Raw genomic sequence first — 20,405 nt, 5'->3', positions numbered from 1 at the left:
TCCTAGAATGACTACTTAAAAAACAGCTTTCAGGGGCACCTGGGTGGCTCAGTGGGTTGGGGCCTTTGCCTTCAGCTCAGGTCATGATCCCAGGATCCTGGGATCAAGCCCCACATCGGGCTCTCTGCTCGGCAGGGAGCCTGCTTCCTCCTCTCTCTCTGCCTGCCTCTCTGCCTGATTGTAATCGCTGTCTGTCAAATAAATAAATAAAATATTTTTTAAAAAACAGCTTTCAAAAAATGCTGCTAAAAAAAATTAGTAGAGGAATTTGAACAATTCGTTAAAATTATTTAGCACAAAAGGTGGTGGTGAAGTGTGCCTGGGTGGCTCAGTTGGTTAAGCAACTGCCTTTGGCTCAGGTCACGGTCCCAGAGTCCTGGAATCGAGTCCTGCATCGGGCTCCCAGCTCCCTGGGGAGTCTGCTTCTCCCTCTGACCTTCTTGCCTCTCATGCTCTCTCTCACTGTTTCTCTCTCAAATAAATAAATAACATCTTAAAAAAAAAAAAAAGGTAGTGAAGAATTAACAGAAAGTAAAAACAAATAGCAAACAAGGTAGCCAGAAAGGCAATTTTATCAATGATTACATCAAGTGTAAATGAAATAAGCCTTCCAATCAAAAGGCATAGACTGCTGTCATGGTCAGCCTGGAAGTGGCCTCTAATGGTGTTCACACCCTTCTGAACTCCCCTCCCAACCTGGGCTGGTGTGTGTGTGACTGAGAATATGGCAGAAAGCTAGGTTCTAAGAGACCCTTCCACTCCTCTCACTCCTGGATTGCTCCTCTAGGAGGAGTCAGGCACTCCTTGAACAGTCTGTTCCACATGCAATCGCCCATATGACCAGAAACTGGAAACTGTTGCCAGCAGCCCTGTGTGTGTGTGCGTGTGTGTGTGTGTGTGTGTGTGTGTGTGTGTGTGTGGCGTGCACCTCCCCAGAAGAGGCTGCTCTGTTCCAAGTCAAGCCTTCAGCCCAGAGGTTGCAAACCTTTTCTGTAGTGGTCCCCTGGTGAGTATGTTAGGCACTGGGGATTATCTGGTACCTGCCACAGCTGCTGAACTCCACTGACTAAGGACAAAACCAGCCCGTAGGCAGGACAGAAATGCAAGAGCCTGGCTGTGTTCCCATAAAACCTGAGTTATAGGGGCGCCTGGGTGGCTCACTGGGTTAAAGCCTCTGCCTTTGGCTCAGGTCATGATCCCAGGGTCCTGGGATCAAGCCCTGCATTAGGCTCTCTGCTCAGCGGGGAGACTGCTTCCTCCTCTCTCTCTCTGCCTCTCTCTCTCCCTACTTGTGATCTCTGTCTGTCAAATAAATAAATAAAATCTTAAAAAACCACACACACACAAAAACCCGAGTTATGGACATTGAGGTTTGAATTCCATAAAATTTTTAGTGTGAGGAAATATTCTCCTTTTTATTATTTTTAGCTATTTAAAAATGGACAACCTATTCTTAGCCTGGGAGCCCTACTCAGCTGGGCAATGGGTTTAGCCACAGCCAGAGTTTATGAAATTTTCTTTCTTTCTTTCTTCCTTTCTCTTTCTTTCTCTCTCTCTTTCTTTCTTTTTTTTCAGATTTTATTTATTTGACAGAGAAAGAGAGGGGGAGTGACAGGCAGAAAGGGAAGCAGACTCCTCACTAAGGAGAGAGCCCAACACAGGACTCAACTCCAGGACCTTAGGATGGTGACCTAAGCCAAAGGCAGATCCTTAAGCAGCTGAGCCACCCAGGCGTCCTCAAAAGCTTCCTTCTAATGACTGTAACTCCACAGACAGTTTGAACATAACTCTGTGGAAAAATCAGAGCCACAACCACCTGTGAAAGTCACTCCTGGATCCTAACTTCAGAAACTGTGTAAGATCATTAAAATGTTACAGTGCTAAGTTGTGGGGTAATTGATTATGAAGCAATCCGTTAGTAACATACTGTCAGACTGAATTAGAGAGCAAGATCCAGTAAATGTTGTCTATAAAAGACACACTTTATTATTTTTTTTAATTTTAAAGAAGATTTTATTTATTTATTTGACAGAGAAAGGCATAGTGAGAGAGGGAACATAAGCGGGGGGAGTGGGAAAGGAGGAAGCACGCTTCCCAGCAAGCAGGGAGCCCGATGCAAGGCTCGATCCCAGGACTCTGGGATCTTGATGGAACTGAAGGCAGACGCTTAATGATTGAGCCATCCAGGCGCCCCAAAAGACACACTTTAGATCTTTGACACCAATAAGTTGAAAGTAAAAGAATGAGAAAAGATAGGTCACCGTGGAGGGTTCCAGCCACAGTCCAACTGGTCCTCAGCTTGGAGTCGGCTTCAGATGCTCTCTCCCTCTCCCTCCCCCACTGCCTCTCTTTTAGCTCGAATATGGACTGGCACGCTCTCTCTCTCTATCAAATAAATAAATAATATTTTTTTAAAAATAAAAATAATAAATTGAGCTAGAGGCGTGCCTGACTGGCTCAGTGAGTAGCGCATGTAACTCTTGATCTCAGGGTCATGAGTTCAAGCCCCATATTGGGCAAGGAGCCTGCTTGAAGAAATTGTACTAGAGACAAAGAGGACATTTCATAGTGATAAAAGGGACAACACATCAGATATATACACACATACATATATGGCAAATATATGTATCAAATAAAAATGTATACTAATGACAGACCCCAAAATACATGACAAATAGACCACTGAACAATTACAAGTTGCAACATCCCTCTCTCTAATTGACAGAACAACCAGACAGAAATTCGTAAGGATGGAAAAGACATAGACGTGATCAACCAGTCTGAACTACCAGGTAACTTTCCACCTAACAAAAGCAGAACACACACTATTGTCAAGTACATTTGGAAAATTCTCCACATTAGATCATAAAATAAGGCCATAAAATAAGTCATAATAAATTTACACAAATTGAAATCAAACCAAGTATATTCTCCAACCTTAATGGAATTGAGTTGGAAACCAACCATTAAAAAAAATTAGGAAATCTACAAATATGTGGAAATTAAACAATAGCCTTCTAGATGGCCGATATGTCAAAAAAAACAAAAACAAAAAACAAAACAAAACAAAAAAACCAGTGGTAGGGTGCCTGGGTGGCTCAGTGGGTTATGCAACTGATTTTTGATTTCAGCTCGGGTCTTGATAGGGCTCTGAGTTCAAAACAGCATTGGGCTCCACAACAGTAGTGGAGCCTACTTTAAAAAAAAAAAATCTGTTGAAGATTCATAAAATAAAAATTTTTTGAAACTGAAGAGGGATGGATCACACCATCTAATCCAAGGACCCCCACCACCTTTAAATGCCAATGACTGCTCTCTTTTTCCACTGTATACGTTTGAAATTTGTTCCACACATATGTGTTATCTCTACACAGATTTTTGTGCTTTTTTTTCTTTGAAATTGATTTTTATTCACATACCTAAGTGGGCCTTCGCAGAAGAGTCAGGAATTTTTGTTAATTACAAGTACTTGACATGTCAATAAAAATAAATACTAAGTCATTCAACAATGAGCCCCAGGGAACTAGGGAATTCAGATTTCGTCGCTCTGCAACTGCGAGAGGGGACCCTTCGTTACGCAGGCCACCCAGGGTTAAGGTCTCAAGGGCTCGATAGTGGGGTGATTTACCCCCAAAGGATCTTGAGGGGCAGAAAATGGGTCCTTAAAAGGCTCAGACTCTATCTATCTTCTGCTTCATGTGAGGTCGGGAGCAGTCTGAACTTAACTGCGCATATGCTTGTGAGAACAACACTTGTGAAGACAGCACGGACCGAGCAGGCCAGGAAGTGGGAGGCCTGTCACCCTTGGCGCGGGCTCCGGACTGTCCCGAGCTCGGAACCCTAGGCCAACATCCCGCGCTGGAACGCAGTATGCTGGGCCAGAGCGAGGGGCAAGGCCGCAGAAGAGTGGAGACCCAGACAGCCCAACGACTAGAAAACCACCACCTAGCGGCGGGGGCAACTGGGCGACTGTGTGAGGACGCAAACTACCCCGACCCCACCCAGTTGCTACTCGGGCAGGGAGTCCGTGGCCGGCGGCCGGCGCGGTTCAGGAGCCCAGGTGGAAGAAGTGTGGGAATGGGGCGCATGCCCGCAGCGGGGACCCAGAAGCCCGATCGTCCTGTCCCTTGTCCGGTCCGCGGGGAGATGCCGCTCCAGTGCGCGTCTGCCCCGGGGCGCACGGGCGGGGTCCAGTCCCGAGTCTGGGACAGCTGGGAAGCCGGCGACGCCCGGTGCGCTGTGCGGCCCCACCCCGCGCCAGCCGACTCCCCGCACCCACACAGGTCCCAGGCCGCGTCGCCGCCAGCTCGGGCTCTTCATGGGACCAGGCGTGCGGAGACTCGCAACCCCTGTGTGCAGATGCACGCACACCGAGCCCGGTTGCTCCGCAGACGGGAGGCCAGGCGGAGCTTGCGCCCGCTCCGAACCCCATCGGGCACCCCCACCCGCACTGCCCTGGGCTGCTCTGCCCAGCGCGGCTGGAAGACGACCCCAGACACAGCCCCACCCGATCGCGACCCTCCAGAGCCCGACCAGCCACACACCGGCCCCCCACAGCGGGTCCCGCACCCCGCCTCGGCGCGGAATCTCTGTGGGACCCTTGGGAGTCTTCCCCTCTCTGAACCTGCTTTCCGCGTCTGGACGCAGGAGACACAGACACGGAGCAGGCGCACCGACGTGGGCTGAAACTTTATTTGCCATTCCCGAACCCCAGCGCCCCCAGCCCCTCGGGGTGGGGGGTCTCAGAAGATCTTCACGCAATCCAGCTGCAGGTCCCCGCCCACCTCCAAGAGGCGCACGCGCGCCGGCGGGATCCGGTAGCGGAAGTGGTGGTACTCCGAGTCGCCAACCACCGCCTGCGGGGACGCGGGGTGGCGCTAGAGTGGCCGAGGCCGCCTGCGGGGGCGGGGGTCCCTCCCGACACCCACCCGCGCCGTGTGCCTGCCGCGCCCACTGGCAGCGGGGACCGGCCCGCGGGCCGGTGTTTCTCGGCCTGTCTCCCGACCCAGCCTTGCCCCTGCTCCAGAGCCTCGGTCTCACCCTGTCCGGAAGAAAACCTGGGCCCCGCTGCCCGCCTAGGGGACACCCGCCCTCTGAGCACTTGGCTCTTGCGCGCTGGTCCTTGTCGCTGCCGCACCCCGGACTGCTGACACTAGTGGGGATGCACCAGGGGAAGAAGAGGGACGCGGAAACCACCCCCGCCACCCCAGCATAGCTAGGCTTCTGCCCCCTCCACCAACAGCCTCCCTGGCTTCCACGCCTGTAGGTAACGGGGACCCACCTTGAAGCCTTCTTCCGTGGCAATAAGGAACACTTCGAAAGGCTGCCCGTGCTGGAAGGGAATGCCTGAGCCGCGCTCCTCTTGGCCCCAGGTGCCCTGCTCCAGGGTGTTGAAGACCACCGTGGATTGATCCAGGCGGGGATTGAAATGGAGGGCGGCCTCACTCCCTGGGGCCTCGCTGCACAGCAGGTTCACATAGAACCTGGTAGTTGCGGGTGGGGGGCGGTGAGAGATATACCGTCAGAGGCCTAGAACCACCAAATGAAGATCACGAACCGATGGACTGGACTCTCGGGGGCAGGACATACAAATTTACTGAGAACTGAGAATTTAAAACCACAGAAGGAGGACTGTGGACTGGTGGCTACAACCAATTTCAGGGCATCCAAAAACTTGTGGGGACCCTGGACACACATCCACTTACACGAAGATCACAGTGCTATAGCTAAGGTCCCCCTCATTTCCAAAGCTTCTAAGAGTTGCCATGAATCATGGTGCCAATGGCCAGGGTGCTCCCCATTCTTAAGGGCTAGGAACAATACCACAGACCCCATTATTCCTGGCACAATAGATTCCCAGAAATCCCAGTTACTGAACCAGGACGGCTTGGGTTTCCCAGATGCTCAGGGCACCTCCATCACAGGACAGGTTCACAGAGTTCCTGGGGACTCAGACTGGGAGTCACAGGACTACAGGGAGGAACCCTGAGACTACCTTGGATCCCCCAGATTCCGAGGACACATTGGCACCCCAGCTTGTACACAGCCATGGGATAAAGCAGTGAAGACATGAGATTCCAGAAAGTCAGTGACGCCCTGCGGATTCCGAGACCCTGGTTGACAGAGGTGGCTCTGGCTCCCTTGACTCTGGACTGGAAAGAGTCAGGTCAGCTTGTCTCACCCTTACCACGTGGGCCTGGGGTCTCACCTGCCAGCCTTTTCTGGGATGACACCACGGATCCTCATAACAGTTCCCACTCGGATGCCCTCAGGAAGCGAGGTCTTGTGGGGCACGTTCTGTAGGACCAGCGGCGGGGAGATCCAAGAGAACCAGGGACGCACATGACAGAGGCAGATGGGTCAGCCCCAGGGAGAAAACGGTCAGGACCCACACCAGCAGAATCACTGAGAAGAAAGACCACAGAGAGAAACGAGAGAGAGAGGCAGAGCCAGGCAGAGGTGGGGACAGAAGCACAGAGAATCCACAGAACAGAGAGAATCCAAGAGTAGATGGGAACATTGGGTTGGGTTGGGTCAACCCAAGAGCCACAGCCCAGACACCTCCTAGCACACCCCAACACCCCCTTTCTCCTTTCAAACAGCAGACCTCAGGCGGGCCCAGCCCCTCCCCTATTCCCGAACAGCCTTGAGTCCAAGACCCCCAGCCCCAAGGCCCCGAGGCACTCACAGAACTCCCTGCCATGGCTGGGACAGTGGGGCAGACAATGGCGCTGGTGGGGATGGCTGCTGGGTCCTTAAATAAGAGTGGGGCGTGGCAGGCCAAGCTGACTCACCCCCTCCCCATTTCCACACCCACCACCCACACCTGGCACAGACCTTAGCCCTGGGGCCACCTGGCCCAGAACCTTATTTCTGGGAGCTCCTGCTTTCCCTCCATTCCCGAGGGTTCCCAGGTGCGCTGCCCCCTCTCCTTTCAGCTAATAATGATAAAGACAGCTCCTAAGAAAATACAGGGAACAGAGGGGACTGGGTGAGCCATCACTCATCTAGTCCTGTCTTCCTGCTGCTTGGCAGCAAGAAAAGAGGGTTTTGCCCATTTTGTCTTGGGAGACTTGGCCCTGAGAGGCCCCGCTGGGGTCTGGATTTCCGGGCCCTCCTCCCAGGCTCGGACCTGCTGCCCAGGGCTGAGGCTGCAGCCCTGACAGGGACATGCCCATTTGGGCCCCTGACCCTGGCCTCAACCACAGTCCTGAGAGAGGGGCTCTGAGGGGCCCCGGGTTCACCTGATGGGCGGCGCTGCGACCCTGGGGCCTAGAGAGGTGCCTGGCACACAGGAAGGGCTCTGTGAATACAGGGGAGAGAAGGAATGAAAAAGCCCCTGTCCCATTTCAGAGGCCTCAGGGCATGCCTGTGCACAAGGGACCTGCTTGCACTCTCAGCTGAAGCCCAGGTTCTGGGGGTGACAGTCATCTCCATTCTACCACCATGGACACTGAGGCTCAGGGAGGGGAGGTCCTTTGCCCAAAGCTGCAGGCTGGGTGCTACCATGTAGCCACTGCGACTCTGCCTTTCCTCCTCTTGGGCATTTTGTGTCTGGCATTTTCCGTCCCTGTGAGTCAGTGCCCTAGTCCCCCTCCTGGGCCCTCTGGTTCCCATACTCTCTCCCAGGTGTCCCTCTCTGCCTCTAGGCTCTAAAGCTCTGTCTTGGAACGCCTGGGTGGCTCAGTCGGTTCAGTGTCTCAACTGCTGATTTCACTCGGGTCATGATCTCAGGGTGGTGAGATCGAGCCCAGTATAGGACTCGTGACTGGCCAGAATCTGCTCAAGATTCTCTCTCTCTCTCCCACAGCCCCTCCCTGCTCAAATAAGTTAATGAATGAATAAATGAACAAATGAATCTATCTATCTATCTACCTACCTACCTATCTATCTCTGTAGTGTTGCATCTCCCCGAACTGCTGCCACTCTCCCAGCTAGCACTCAGGTCTAGGAAGCACAGGGCACCCACACCCACACCCAGCTGGAGGAGAACACCATGGAGCCTTCTTCCTCCCAGGTCCCATAGCCCAAGACTCCAGAAGAGGAATCCAGGATAGGACATGGGGGGAGGGCAGAGGGAGAATGCTGAAAGATGCTTCTGGGAGGCAGGGAAGAGGCAGGGTGAGGCAGCTATACAGAAACCCCTCCTAGCAGCCCAGCAGCCCTCCCCCCACGTGCACCACCCCACTCCCATCCCCCACTCCTGCCCCACCCCACAGGGGGAAGAACCCTGGGGCCGAGGACAGAATGGAAAGTTTGGGTGGAGACAACCAGACTCAGAACCTGATCCACCACCTGACTGCCCCCCCAGGCTTCCCAGACTCTCCATCCCCCATCACATGAGGCAGCCAGGTGGGGGCACAGTCTGGGAGCCAAGGCCTCAGAGAGTGAGGCTGGGCAGTTGCGTTGGGCCTGGTGGGGATGGCAGAAGCACCCCCATTTTGCAGAGCAGAACACTGAGGCCTGGAGAGGGGCTACCTCTCAGTAGGGTGGGTGGGGTGGGGGCTCGGCCGGAGGCCTGGATGTGGCCCAGGACTGGGCATCAGGACTTCCAGAAGAGGGCACAGGGGGCCTGAGGCTCGAGACCCAGCCCCTGATCGGGTTCCAGAATGATGGCCAGGGCGGGGTGTCCACTCTCTCGGCCTCCTTCTCTGAGATTCCTGGTGCCAGCGACTCAGCCTTCTCCTGAGCTCTTTCTCTGGCTGGATATTGCTTCATACGCTGCCAGCCTGCAAGTCCCAACGCGACTTTGCTGTTTGGCTAAATGTTGGCATTCGATCTCTTATCACCGTGATCACCGGCTCCTTTCTCAGAACTCAGAGATGCGCAACCTTGTCGGCCCCTATTCTCTGGCATCCATATTCTTCATATCAGTTCTGGAGTATCTTCTGGAATTTTTTTTTTTTTCATTTCCAAGGAGTACCGAATGTGTAATTTCCCAATACTCTTCCTTTTTCCTGAGCTACACTCTGCTGTCCTACAATCTGCCAGGTGTCACAGAATGATGATGACTTTTGACAAACGTGTAGATGGGAGCACCCACCAGCCCCATTGAGACTCCTCGAGCCCCAGAGACAACCAAGCCCCCTTCTGCCTAAAGAGGTGGCCAGCAGGCTGAGTGGGCTGAACTCACCCTCCTTCGGGACAGAAGTCGGGGTGCACAAAAAGGAGCTCATTGTGCCTGCTGGGTCATGGGCATGGAGGGTCCCAGGCTTTGCCCTCGTCAGCTGGTTGGGGGCTTTGGCTTCTTCACGGGGAAGATCACACAGGGCTGCTTGGGGTTTGGAATGGAACATTCCAATGAGGAAAAGAGCACCTTGATAGTCTATTTCTTTTTTTTTTTTTTTTTAAGATTTTATTTATTTATTTGACACACAGAGATCACAAGTAGGTGGAAAGGCAGGCAGAGAGAGAGACAGGAAGAAGCAGGCTCCCTACTGAGCAGAGAGTCAGACTTTATCCCAGGACCTTGAGACTATGACCAGAGCCGAAGGCAGAGGCTTTAACCCACTGAGCCACCCAGGCACCCCATAGTCTATTTCTTAAGCCCCGAAATCAGCCCAAGCCTCAGGTGGTATTTACACACGGAGTAAATTTCACCCGCCCCTCCCTACGAAGGGAGGCAGTTTCTGTCCTGTTTCCTTCCATTGATAAACTGTGTTCAGTACTCTACGCTGCACATGGGATTTTACCATGGGTTCAGTGGTAAGTCTTTCCACTCTCAAGTGCATTCTTCCGGATGGTTAGTAATTGTTGTACATGTCCGAGCCTGAGGTGGAAATCACTGGTTCTTCTTTCTCCTCTTCTTGCGTCTCTCCTCCCTCCTTTCCTTCCTTTCATTTCCTTAGCTGATGGATTGGGTCCTCCAGCCATCCAGTGGGGCAGCAGGTGCTGCCTCTGGTGGGTGGGGAGCTGGGGTGGCGGTAGTGGGGGGAGGGGCTTCTGCTCCATGCTGGTGGCAGAGGGAGCTGGTGAGGACCGAGCTCAGAAGAGGGTGGTCCGCAGGACCTGGGTGTGCAGGTGGGGGTAGAAATTTAGAACCTGGTGTTGATTTGGTGTCAGGTCTCTTCATGGCATCTGGATTGGCTCCCTTGTCTCCCTTTGTCTTTTCAGCATCATGACGCTTGGGAAGGTTGGAGGTCAATGTATCCTGGTCACTAGATTCCAGTTATGCACTTTCCACAGAAGACCCACAGAAGTGACCCCGCGTATATCCTGTCTAGCTGCCCTCCACCGCCCCATGTCTTCTGGCAGGTGAATTGACTTGGATCATGTCCCTAGTGGCACATTCCCCAGTGGCAGGTTCCAGGGTTCCCCACCAGAATGTCACCCATTTGTCCTTTGTCATTAGTTAGCATTTTTGTGGGAAGCGCTTGGAAATTCTGCCAATGTCATCATCTCCACCAAATCCTGTCATTTCATCCTTCCCATCTGCTGTAGACTGTGTGTCTGTCCCCCTCCTGCATTCCTAGGCTGAAACCCCATCACCAGTGGGATGGTATTTGGAATTGGGGCCTTTGTAAGGATGATGTCTTGAAGGCCGAGCCCTCATGAGGGCTTTGGTGCTCTTGCAAAAGGACCCCAGAGAGCTCCTTCCCCCCTCAGCCATATGAGGACATAGCCAGAAGAAAACCATCTATGAACCAAGAAGCTGGTTCTCACCAGACACCTAATATACTGGTCAATGTACTTGATCATGGACTTTCCAGGCTCCAGAACCATGAGAAATTTAAAATTTTTTTTAAAGATTTTATTTATTTGACACAGAGAGAGCACAAGGAGGGTGATCAGCAGAGGGAGAGAAGAAGGCTCCCATCCGAGCAGGGAGCCCAAGTGTGGGGTGGCTGGATCCCAGGACTCTGGGATCATGACCTGAGCCGAAGGCAGACCAGCAACTGACCCACCCCTAATAAATTTATTTCTTATAATTGGTTTTATAAATGGTCCTGAGGTCGGTGGTATTTTTCACAGGGTATGTCAGAGTACGTCAGGGTACGACAGAATACATCGGGCTACGTCGGGGTACGTCAGAGTACGTCGGGGTAGGCCAGAGTACGTCAGGGCAAGTCAGAGCCGACTCATAGCTCCATTATTGTGGTGCAGGGCTCACACTGTTGTAGACCCGCCTGTGGGCGTCCCTCACGACGACCTGGACCTGCGTCTGCACCCCGGGTCCGTGAACGCGTCCTCCTTCACCGACACAGGAAGCTGTCCCCGGCACGCCCTGTTTGAGCCCTGGAGACAGCCATTTCTGCAACCTTCTTTGGTACAGAAAGGCACCGGTCCGCAGGAACCAAGATGAGGGCAGTGTCCTGGCTCCCGCGCCTTGTCTGGGGCCCAAGGTGGGGGCCGCAGGACTCCAGACATAGATGTATACATTGCAGGGCCGGCAACACCGGGCCTCTGCCTTCCTCCGGGTGCGACAGCCGAACTGAGGTATCAGGTGGACGGGGGAAACCCACACGTGGTTAGGTGAGTTGTTCAGGACCCGCGAGTCCCACTTAGGAAACAGAAGCCTCAAAGAAATGGCCAAACCGCTGTGCTTTTTTTTTTTTTTTTTTTTTAAGATTTTATTTATTTGACGAGAGAGAGATCACAAGTAGGCAGAGAGGCAGGCAAAGAGAGAGAGAGAAAGAGGGAAGCAGGCTTCCCGCTGAGCAGAAAGCCGGAGGCAGGGCTCGATCCCAAGACCCTGAGAACATGACCTGAGCCACCCAGGTGCCCCCACCGTGCTTTTATATTAAGTTCTTCCGTGCTTTTATATTAAGTTAGGCAGCGAGCTAATTGTGCAGAAGTACTTAATCTGCTCTGTGGGGCGGGTAAAGGAAAAGAGGAATTACTTTCCCAGGGCCTGTTGGCATAGAATTCTCTAGGTCTCAAGGTGACGATAAGAACGTGACTCTCCCGCTGGATCACGGCCAGTATCTCTCAGGAGGGACTTTTTCTTGCCTGTTATCAGGAATCAAGTGGGAGGTTAAAGCGCCCACCTGGTCTGCGGGGTAGTCAAGTTCATGAGACAGAAATCAGAAGGCGGGGTGGGGGGGTGCACCAGGTGCTATGGGGATGGGGAGTGAGTGTCTTGTGGGTGCCCAGTTTCAGGTTTGCGGGATGCGGGGAGTTCTAGAGCCGGATGGGGGTGGGGGACAGCTACAGGATAACTTGCGCTTTGAACCATATCCTTAAAAAAAGTTGGTGTGCTCCTGGCTGGCTCAGTCGGTTAAGTGTCTGCCTTCCAAAAAAAGGTAACATGGTAACTTTATATTCTTGTATTTCAACATTGGAAAAAAATTCTTTTTAAGGTTTTATTTATTTGACAGAGAGAGAGATCACAAGTAAGCAGAGCAGCAGGCAGAGAGAGAGAGAGGAGGAGGCAGGCTCCCCGCTAAGCAGAGAGCCCGATGTGAGGCTCCATCCCAGGACCCTGAGTTAACTACTCCAGCCGAAGGCAGAGGCTTAGCCCACTGAGCCAGCCAGGCGCCCCCTAGACAAATGTATTTAGAGTGTGGGTAGGGAGAGAGATGGAGAGAGAATCTCAAGCAGACTCCCCACCAAACACGGAGCCTGAGGGGGGACTCGATCCCACAAACCTTGAGGTCATGACCTGAGTGGAAATCAAGAGTCTGTTGCTTCACCAAATGAGTCACCCAGGTGGCCCAACATAATTTTAAAACATTATTTATTTTTTTCCAAAATAAAAAATTTTAAAGGAGACACATGTCCCCTGCTGTCCTATGCACTTCCTCCCCCCCCTCAAAAAAAAGTCTTCATGAAACCATGAGTTCAGGCAGACACTGCCAATCAGGTCCCTGATCTTTTCCTTTCCATGCTGGAACTCCCTCTCCTGAAAGTGATGGAAGACACCCACACTGTGGTCACTCCCTCAGGTACCTCCTTTCCTGGCGGGGCAGAGCTTCCAGGGCTCAGCTGCTCTTTTGCGCACAGCTGCACCCCAGGTCCTGTGGACCACCCTCTTTACCTTCTCACCAGCACCCTCCTCAACAGCGTGGAGCAGCAGCCCCTCCCCCACTACCGCCACCCCAGCTCCCCACCCTCCAGAGGCAGCACCTGCTGCCTGATGCTACCCACCTGATGGCTGGAGGACCCAATCCATCAGCAAAGGAAAGGAAGTAAGGGAGGGAGGAGAGATTGAAGAAGAGCATGAGAAAGAACCAGTGGATTTCCACCTCAGGCATGGATATGTACAACAATTACTTACGACTTGGAAGAATGCACTTGACAGTGGAAAGACTTACCACATGGTAAAATCCCACTTGCAGCTTAGAGTACTGAAGAGAGTTTACTGAACACAGATGATCAGTGGAAGCAACAAGGACATGCTCCCTCCACTCTGCAGGGAGGGGTTGGTGACATTTACTCCGTGTATAAATACAACCTGAGACTTGGGCTGATTTTCGGGCTTAAGAAATAGACTATGGGGTGCCTGGGTGGCTCAGTGGGTTAAAGCCTCTGCCTTCGGCTCTGGTCATAGTCTCAAGGTCCTGGGATAAAGTCTGACTCTCTGCTCAGTAGGGAGCCTGCTTCTTCCTGTCTCTCTCTCTGCCTGCCTTTCCACCTACTTGTGATCTCTGTGTGTCAAATAAATAAATAAAATCTTAAAAAAAAAAAAAAAAGAAATAGACTATCAAGGTGCTCTTTTCCTCATTGGAATGTTCCATTCCAAACCCCAAGCAGCCCTGTGTGATCTTCCCCGTGAAGAAGCCAAAGCCCCCAACCAGCTGACGAGGGCAAAGCCTGGGACCCTCCATGCCCATGACCCAGCAGGCACAATGAGCTCCTTTTTGTGCACCCCGACTTCTGTCCCGAAGGAGGGTGAGTTCAGCCCACTCAGCCTGCTGGCCACCTCTTTAGGCAGAAGGGGGCTTGGCTGTCTCTGGGGCTCGAGGAGTCTCAATGGGGCTGGTGGGTGCTCCCATCTACACGTTTGTCAAAAGTCATCATCATTCTGTGACACCTGGCAGATTGTAGGACATCAGAGTGTAGCTCAGGAAAAAGGAAGAGTATTGGGAAATTACACATTCGGTACTCCTTGGAAATGAAAAAAAAAAAAAATTCCAGAAGATACTCCAGAACTGATATGAAGAATATGGATGCCAGAGAATAGGGGCCGACAAGGTTGCGCATCTCTGAGTTCTGAGAAAGGAGCCGGTGATCACGGTGATAAGAGATCGAATGCCAACATTTAGCCAAACAGCAAAGTCGCGTTGGGACTTGCAGGCTGGCAGCGTATGAAGCAATATCCAGCCAGAGAAAGAGCTCAGGAGAAGGCTGAGTCGCTGGCACCAGGAATCCCAGAGAAGGAGGCCAAGAGAGTGGACACCCCGCCCTGGCCATCATTCTGGGACCCGATCAGGGGCTGGGTCTCGAGCCTCAGGCCCCCTGTGCCCTCTTCTGGAAGTCCTGATGCCCAGTCCTGGGCCACACCCAGGCCTCCGACCCAGCCCCAACCCCACCCACCTTGCTGTGTGGCCTAGGATGAGAAGCTGCCCCTCTCCAGGCCTCAGTGTTCTGCTCTGCAAAATGGGGGTGCTTCTGCCATCCCCACCAGGCCCAACGCAACTGCCCAGCCTCACTCTCTGAGGCCTTGGCTCCCCGACTTGCCCCCACCTGGCTGCCTCATGTGATGGGGGATGGAGAGTCTGGGAAGCCTGGGGGGGCAGTCAGGTGGTGGATCAGGTTCTGAGTCTGGTTGTCTCCACCCAAACTTTCCATTCTGTCCTCGGCCCCAGGGTTCTTCCCCCTGTGGGGTGGGGCAGGAGTGGGGGATGGGAGTGGGGTGGTGCACGTGGGGGGAGGGCTGCTGGGCTGCTAGGAGGGGTTTCTGTATAGCTGCCTCACCCTGCCTCTTCCCTGCCTCCCAGAAGCATCTTTCAGCATTCTCCCTCTGCCCTCCCCCCATGTCCTATCCTGGATTCCTCTTCTGGAGTCTTGGGCTATGGGACCTGGGAGGAAGAAGGCTCCATGGTGTTCTCCTCCAGCTGGGTGTGGGTGTGGGTGCCCTGTGCTTCCTAGACCTGAGTGCTAGCTGGGAGAGTGGCAGCAGTTCGGGGAGATGCAACACTACAGAGATAGATAGGTAGGTAGGTAGATAGATAGATAGATTCATTTGTTCATTTATTCATTCATTAACTTATTTGAGCAGGGAGGGGCTGTGGGAGAGAGAGAGAGAATCTTGAGCAGATTCTGGCCAGTCACGAGTCCTATACTGGGCTCGATCTCACCACCCTGAGATCATGACCCGAGTGAAATCAGCAGTTGAGACACTGAACCGACTGAGCCACCCAGGCGTTCCAAGACAGAGCTTTAGAGCCTAGAGGCAGAGAGGGACACCTGGGAGAGAGTATGGGAACCAGAGGGCCCAGGAGGGGGACTAGGGCACTGACTCACAGGGACGGAAAATGCCAGACACAAAATGCCCAGTCAGAAGAAAGGCAGAGCCATGGTGACATGGTAGCACCAGCCTGCAGGTTTGGGCAAAAGGCTTCCCCTCCCTGAGCTTCAGTGTCCTTGGTAGTAGAATGGGGGTGACCATTGCCCCCAGAGGCTGGACTCAAGCTGAGAGCGCAAGCAAGTCCTGTCTGCACAGGCTCCGAAATGGCACAGGGGCTTTTTCATTCCTTCTCTCCCCTGCATTCACAGAGCCCTTCCTATGTGCCAGGCACTGCTCTAGGCCCCAGGGTCGCAGCACCACCCATCAGGTGAACCCGGGGCCCCTCAGAGCCCCTCTCCCAGGGCTGTGGTTGAGGCCAGGGTCAGGGGCCCTAACGGGCATGTCTCTGTCAGGGCTGCAGCTTCAGCCCTGGGCAGCAGGTCCGAGCCTGGGAGGAGGGCCCGGAAACCCAGCCCCCGGCGGGGCCTCTCAGGGCCAAGTCTCCCAAGACAAAATGGGCAAAACCCTCTTTTCTTGCTGCCAAGCAGCAGGAAGACAGGACTAGATGAGTGGTGGCTCACCCAGTCCCCTCTGTTCCCCGTATTTCCTTAGGAGCTGTTTTCATCATCATTAGCTGAGAGGAGAGGGGGCAGCGCACCTGGGAACCCTCGGGAATGGAGGGAAGGCAGGAGCTCCAGAAAGAAGGTTCTGGGCCAGGTGGCCCCAGGGCTAGGGTCTGTGCCAGGTGTGGGTGGTGGGTGTGGAAAAGGGAGGGGTGAGTCAGCTTGGCCTGCCACGCCCCACTCTTATTTAAGGACCCAGCAGCCATCCCCACCAGCGCCATTGTCTGCCCCACTGTCCCAGCCATGGCAGGGAGTTCTGTGAGTGCCTCGGGGCCTTGGGGCTGGGGGTCTTGGACTCAAGGCTGTTCGGGAATAGGGGAGGGGCTGGGCCCGCCTGAGGTCTGCTGTTTGAAAGGAGAAAGGGGGTGTTGGGGTGTGCTAGGAGGTGTCTGGGCTGTGGCTCTCGGGTTGACCAAACCCAACACTTCCATCCGCTCTTGGATTCTTTTGTTTGTTCTGTGGATTCTGTGTTTCTGTCCCCACCTCTGTCTGGCTCTGGCTCTCTCTCTCCTTTCTCTCTGTGGCCCTTTTTCTCAGCGATTCTGCTGATATGGGTCCTGACCGTTTTTTCCCTGGGGCTGACCTATCTGTCTCTGTCACGTGCATCCCTGGTTCCCTTGGACACCACCACCCCCCCCCGCTGGTCCTGCAGAACGTGCCCCACAAGACCTCGCTTCCTGAGGGCATCCGAGTGGGAACTGTTATGAGGATCCGTGGTGTCATCCCAGAAAAGGCTGGCAGGTGAGACCCCAGGCCCATGTGGTAAGGGTGGGACGAGCTGACCTCTTTCCAGCCCAGACTCAAGGACTCTGGAGCCACCTAATCCACCAGGGTCTTGGAATCCCCGGGGCCTCACTGACTTTCTGGAATCTCATGTCTTCACTGATTTGTCCATGGCTGTGTACAAGCTGGGGTGCCTATGTATCCTGGGAATCTGGGGATCCAGGGCAGTCTTGAGATTCCTACCTGCAGTTCCTGTGACTCCAGTCTGAATCCCCAGGAACTCTGGAAACATGTCCAGTCATCTGGAGGGGCCCCGAGCATCTGGGAAACCCAAGCAATCAGTCCTCAGGTCCTGGTTTGGGAATTGTGGGATATCTGGGAATCTATGGTGCCAGGAATAATGGGGTCTGTGGTATTGTTCCTAGCCCTTAAGAATGGGGAGCACCCTGGCCATTGGCACCATGATTCATGGCAACTCTTCGAAGCTTTGGAAATGAGGGGGACCCAAGCAATAGTACCGTGACCCTCCTGCAGGTGGTTGTGTCCAGGGTCCCTATAAGGTTTTGGATGCCCTGTAATCCTGGTCCTGGCCACCAGTGCACAGCCCTCCTTCTATGATGTGTGACATTCCAGGTCTTTTAAATTTGTATGTGCTCTGGCAACGGTGAGTCAGGCCCCTTTTCCCCTCATCTATCAGGTTCTATGTGAACCTGCTGTGCAGCGAGGCCCCAGGGAGTGAGGCCGCCCTTCACTTCAATCCGCGCCTTGATGAGTCCGCTGTGGTCTTCAACACACTGGAGCAGGGCACTTGGGGCCGAGAGGAGCGCGGCTCAGGCATTCCCTTCCAGCACGGGCAACCTTTCGATGTGCTCCTCATTGCCACGGAAGAAGGCTTCAAGGTGGGTCACTGCTACCCACGGGCGTGGAAGCCAGGGAGGCTCTTGGTGGAGGGAGCAGAAGCCTAGCCAAGCTGGGGGGGCGGGGGTGGTTTCCGCGTCCCTCTTCTTCCCCTGGTGCATCCCCACTAGTGTCAGCAGTCCGGGGTGCGGCAGCGACAAGGACCAGCGCGCAAGAGCCAAGTGCTCAGAGGGCGGGTGTCCCCTAGGCGGGCAGCGGGGCCCAGGTTTTCTTCCGGACAGGGTGAGACCGAGGCTCTGGAGCAGGGGCAAGGCTGGGTCGGGAGACAGGCCGAGAAACACCGGCCCGCGGGCCGGTCCCCGCTGCCAGTGGGCGCGGCAGGCACACGGCGCGGGTGGGTGTCGGGAGGGACCCCCGCCCCCGCAGGCGGCCTCGGCCACTCCAGCGCCACCCCGCGTCCCCGCAGGCGGTGGTCGGCGACTCGGAGTACCACCACTTCCGCTACCGGATCCCGCCGGCGCGCGTGCGCCTCTTGGAGGTGGGCGGGGACCTGCAGCTGGATTGCGTGAAGATCTTCTGAGACCCCCCACCCCGAGGGGCTGGGGGCGCTGGGGTTCGGGAATGGCAAATAAAGTTTCAGCCCACGTCGGTGCGCCTGCTCCGTGTCTGTGTCTCCTGCGTCCAGACGCGGAAAGCAGGTTCAGAGAGGGGAAGACTCCCAAGGGTCCCACAGAGATTCCGCGCCGAGGCGGGGTGCGGGACCCGCTGTGGGGGGCCGGTGTGTGGCTGGTCGGGCTCTGGAGGGTCGCGATCGGGTGGGGCTGTGTCTGGGGTCGTCTTCCAGCCGCGCTGGGCAGAGCTGCCCAGGGCAGTGCGGGTAGGGGGACCTGATGGGGTTCGGAGCGGGCGCAAGCTCGGCCTGGCGCCTCGTCTGCGGAGCAACGGGGCTCGGTGTGCTTGCATCTGCACACAGGGGTTGCGAGTCTCCGCACGCCTGGTCCCTTGGAGAGCCCGAGCTGGCGGCGACGCGGCCTGGGACCGCTGTGGGTGCGGGGAGCCGGCTGGCGCGAGGTGGGGCGGGACAGCGCACGGGGCGTCACCGGCTTCCCCGCTGTCCCAGACTCGGGACTGGCCCCTGCATGTGCGCCCCAAGGCAGACGCGCACTGGAGCTGCATCTACCTGCGGAGCGGACGTGGGTCAGGACGATCCGGCGTCTGGGTCCCCGCTGCGGGCATGCGCCCCATTCCCACACTTCTTCCACCCGGGCTCCTGCACGGCTCCGGCCACCGGCTCCTTGCCGAAGTGACAACAGGGTGGGATCGGAGTAGTTTACGCCCCCACACAGACGCCCAGTCGCCCCCACCGCTAGGCGGTGCGTTTCTGATCCGAGGAGGTGGCTGCTCGTTCCTTAATGGCTGTGGTTGGAGGGAGGTCATGACTCCGCGACCGCGACACTCTGCAATGGCCGTGTCCTAATTGTGAGATAGTTCGGGTCGGCTGGCAAGGTTCGCTCACTGCGGTTGGGGTCCTGGCGGGGAGTCTGGGCAAAGTCGGGAGCCAAGCCTCTGGAGGGTTTTGCCTGCGGCTTCCGGCCTGGGATCCCTTGGAGATGTAGAACACGTCGCCTCCCTGTGGCCTCTGCCGGTGGTGCAATATCGTTAATGGGCGTGGGAAGGAGGGTGCTTTTACTTTAGTTTCCTCTGAAGATGCAGAATTCTGTGTGATCTCCAAATCTGGATGAATTCGAATCCTTTCAGAACTGAACTTTCTCTGCACTTCCGAGCTTCAACGTGGAGCAGCCCCTCTCCATTCTGGGCCCTTCTTTGTATATTTATGGGTGGGCTCTGGCACCTTCGGTCTTCCTCTCCCAGTGGGAGACCTTAGAAATCTAACATCCATTGGTACACCAGGGATCTTTGTTAAATGAATTAATTTTTATTTCATTTGTGTCATGTAGTTTTTTAACATTTAAAAAGAAATTTGTACCTACCCATTGGGTACAAATTTGGAAAAGGACAGTGAACGATAAGACAATGTTGGCACAACTGGTAAACTAGGTTGGATGATAGTGATTCACTGATGTTAATTTCCTGATTTTCACTTCTGTATTACTGTGTATATTGTGGAGAATGTTCATGTTTATACAAAATATTACTACATATTAGGAAAATATTTGAGGGGCACCTGGGTGTCTCTGTCAATTAAGCGTCTCCCTTCCAGTCAGGTCATGATCCCAGCGTCCTGGGATGGAGTCCCAGACTGGGGCTCTAGGCTCAGCGGGGAGCCTGCTTCTCCCTCTCCTTCTGCTGCTCCCCCTGCTTGTGCTCTCTCTCTATCCTTCTCCCATTCCTGTCAAATAAATAAATTCTTTTTGGGGGGCACCTGGGTGGCTCAGTCATTGGGTGTCTGCCTTCCGCCCAGGTCATGGGATAGAGGCCCAAGTGGGCTCCCTGCTTGGAAAGGAGCCTGCTTCTCCCTCTCCCTCTGCCTGCTGCTCTCCACGCTTGTACTCTCTCGCTCTCCGCCAAGTAAATAAATAAATAAGATCTTTATAATTTTTTTAAATTTATTTATTTATTTGACAGAGAGAGATCACAAGTAGGCAGAGAGGCAGGCAGAGAGAGAGAGAGGAGGAAGCAGGCTCCCTGCTGAGCAGAGAGCCGGACTCGGAACTCGATCCCAGGACCCTGAGATCATGACCCCAGCCGAAGGCAGCGGCTTAACCCACTGAGCCACCCAGGCGCCCCAATAAATAAGATCTCTAAAAATAAATAAATTCTTTTTAAAATATGTTTAATATGACTCCGTTTAT

General features: G+C 54.3%; 2 protein-coding genes and 1 long non-coding RNA gene across 3 annotated transcripts; 2 read left to right on the top strand and 1 right to left on the bottom strand.

Moving 5' to 3' along the window:
- Window positions 1–4,449: 4,449 nt before the first annotated feature.
- LOC131818656 (galectin-7-like) lies at window positions 4,450–6,738 on the bottom strand. Its single transcript, XM_059153288.1, has 4 exons — window positions 6,689–6,738; window positions 6,209–6,297; window positions 5,282–5,483; window positions 4,450–4,856 (listed from the first exon to the last, which is right to left on the bottom strand). The coding sequence occupies exons 1-4, from the start codon at window positions 6,701–6,703 to the stop codon at window positions 4,743–4,745; spliced, it is 420 nt and encodes a 139-aa protein (XP_059009271.1). The 5' UTR covers window positions 6,704–6,738; the 3' UTR covers window positions 4,450–4,742.
- A 2,868-nt stretch (window positions 6,739–9,606) lies between these two features.
- Window positions 9,607–11,033, top strand: LOC131818097 (uncharacterized). The gene is made up of 3 exons (XR_009348699.1): window positions 9,607–9,705; window positions 10,114–10,254; window positions 10,768–11,033. It is a non-coding gene; the product is annotated as an uncharacterized LOC131818097 (long non-coding RNA).
- A 5,186-nt stretch (window positions 11,034–16,219) lies between these two features.
- Window positions 16,220–19,615, top strand: LGALS7 (galectin 7). The gene is made up of 4 exons (XM_059153165.1): window positions 16,220–16,269; window positions 16,664–16,752; window positions 17,432–17,633; window positions 18,059–19,615. Exons 1-4 carry the CDS (start codon window positions 16,255–16,257, stop codon window positions 18,170–18,172), a joined length of 420 nt encoding a protein of 139 aa, XP_059009148.1. The 5' UTR covers window positions 16,220–16,254; the 3' UTR covers window positions 18,173–19,615.
- The last annotated feature ends 790 nt before the right edge of the window (window positions 19,616–20,405 follow it).

This window comes from Mustela lutreola, chromosome 16, assembly GCF_030435805.1.
Source record: "Mustela lutreola isolate mMusLut2 chromosome 16, mMusLut2.pri, whole genome shotgun sequence".
In the NCBI taxonomy this organism is placed as follows: domain Eukaryota; kingdom Metazoa; phylum Chordata; class Mammalia; order Carnivora; family Mustelidae; genus Mustela; species Mustela lutreola.
The sequence above is the reverse complement of the archived record's forward strand: the minus strand, read 5'-3'. Positions and strand labels throughout refer to the sequence as shown.

Excerpts from the sequence above, each read along its gene's own strand:
- LOC131818656 (XM_059153288.1), bottom strand. Across the intron at positions 5,484-6,208 it reads ATCCCAGAAAAGGCTGGCAG|GTTCTATGTGAACCTGCTGT; the intron begins GTGAGACCCCAG and ends CGCAACTACCAG. Across the intron at positions 4,857-5,281 it reads CCACGGAAGAAGGCTTCAAG|GCGGTGGTTGGCGACTCGGA; the intron begins GTGGGTCCCCGT and ends GCGTCCCCGCAG.
- LGALS7 (XM_059153165.1), top strand. Across the intron at positions 16,753-17,431 it reads ATCCCAGAAAAGGCTGGCAG|GTTCTATGTGAACCTGCTGT; the intron begins GTGAGACCCCAG and ends CTCATCTATCAG. Across the intron at positions 17,634-18,058 it reads CCACGGAAGAAGGCTTCAAG|GCGGTGGTCGGCGACTCGGA; the intron begins GTGGGTCACTGC and ends GCGTCCCCGCAG.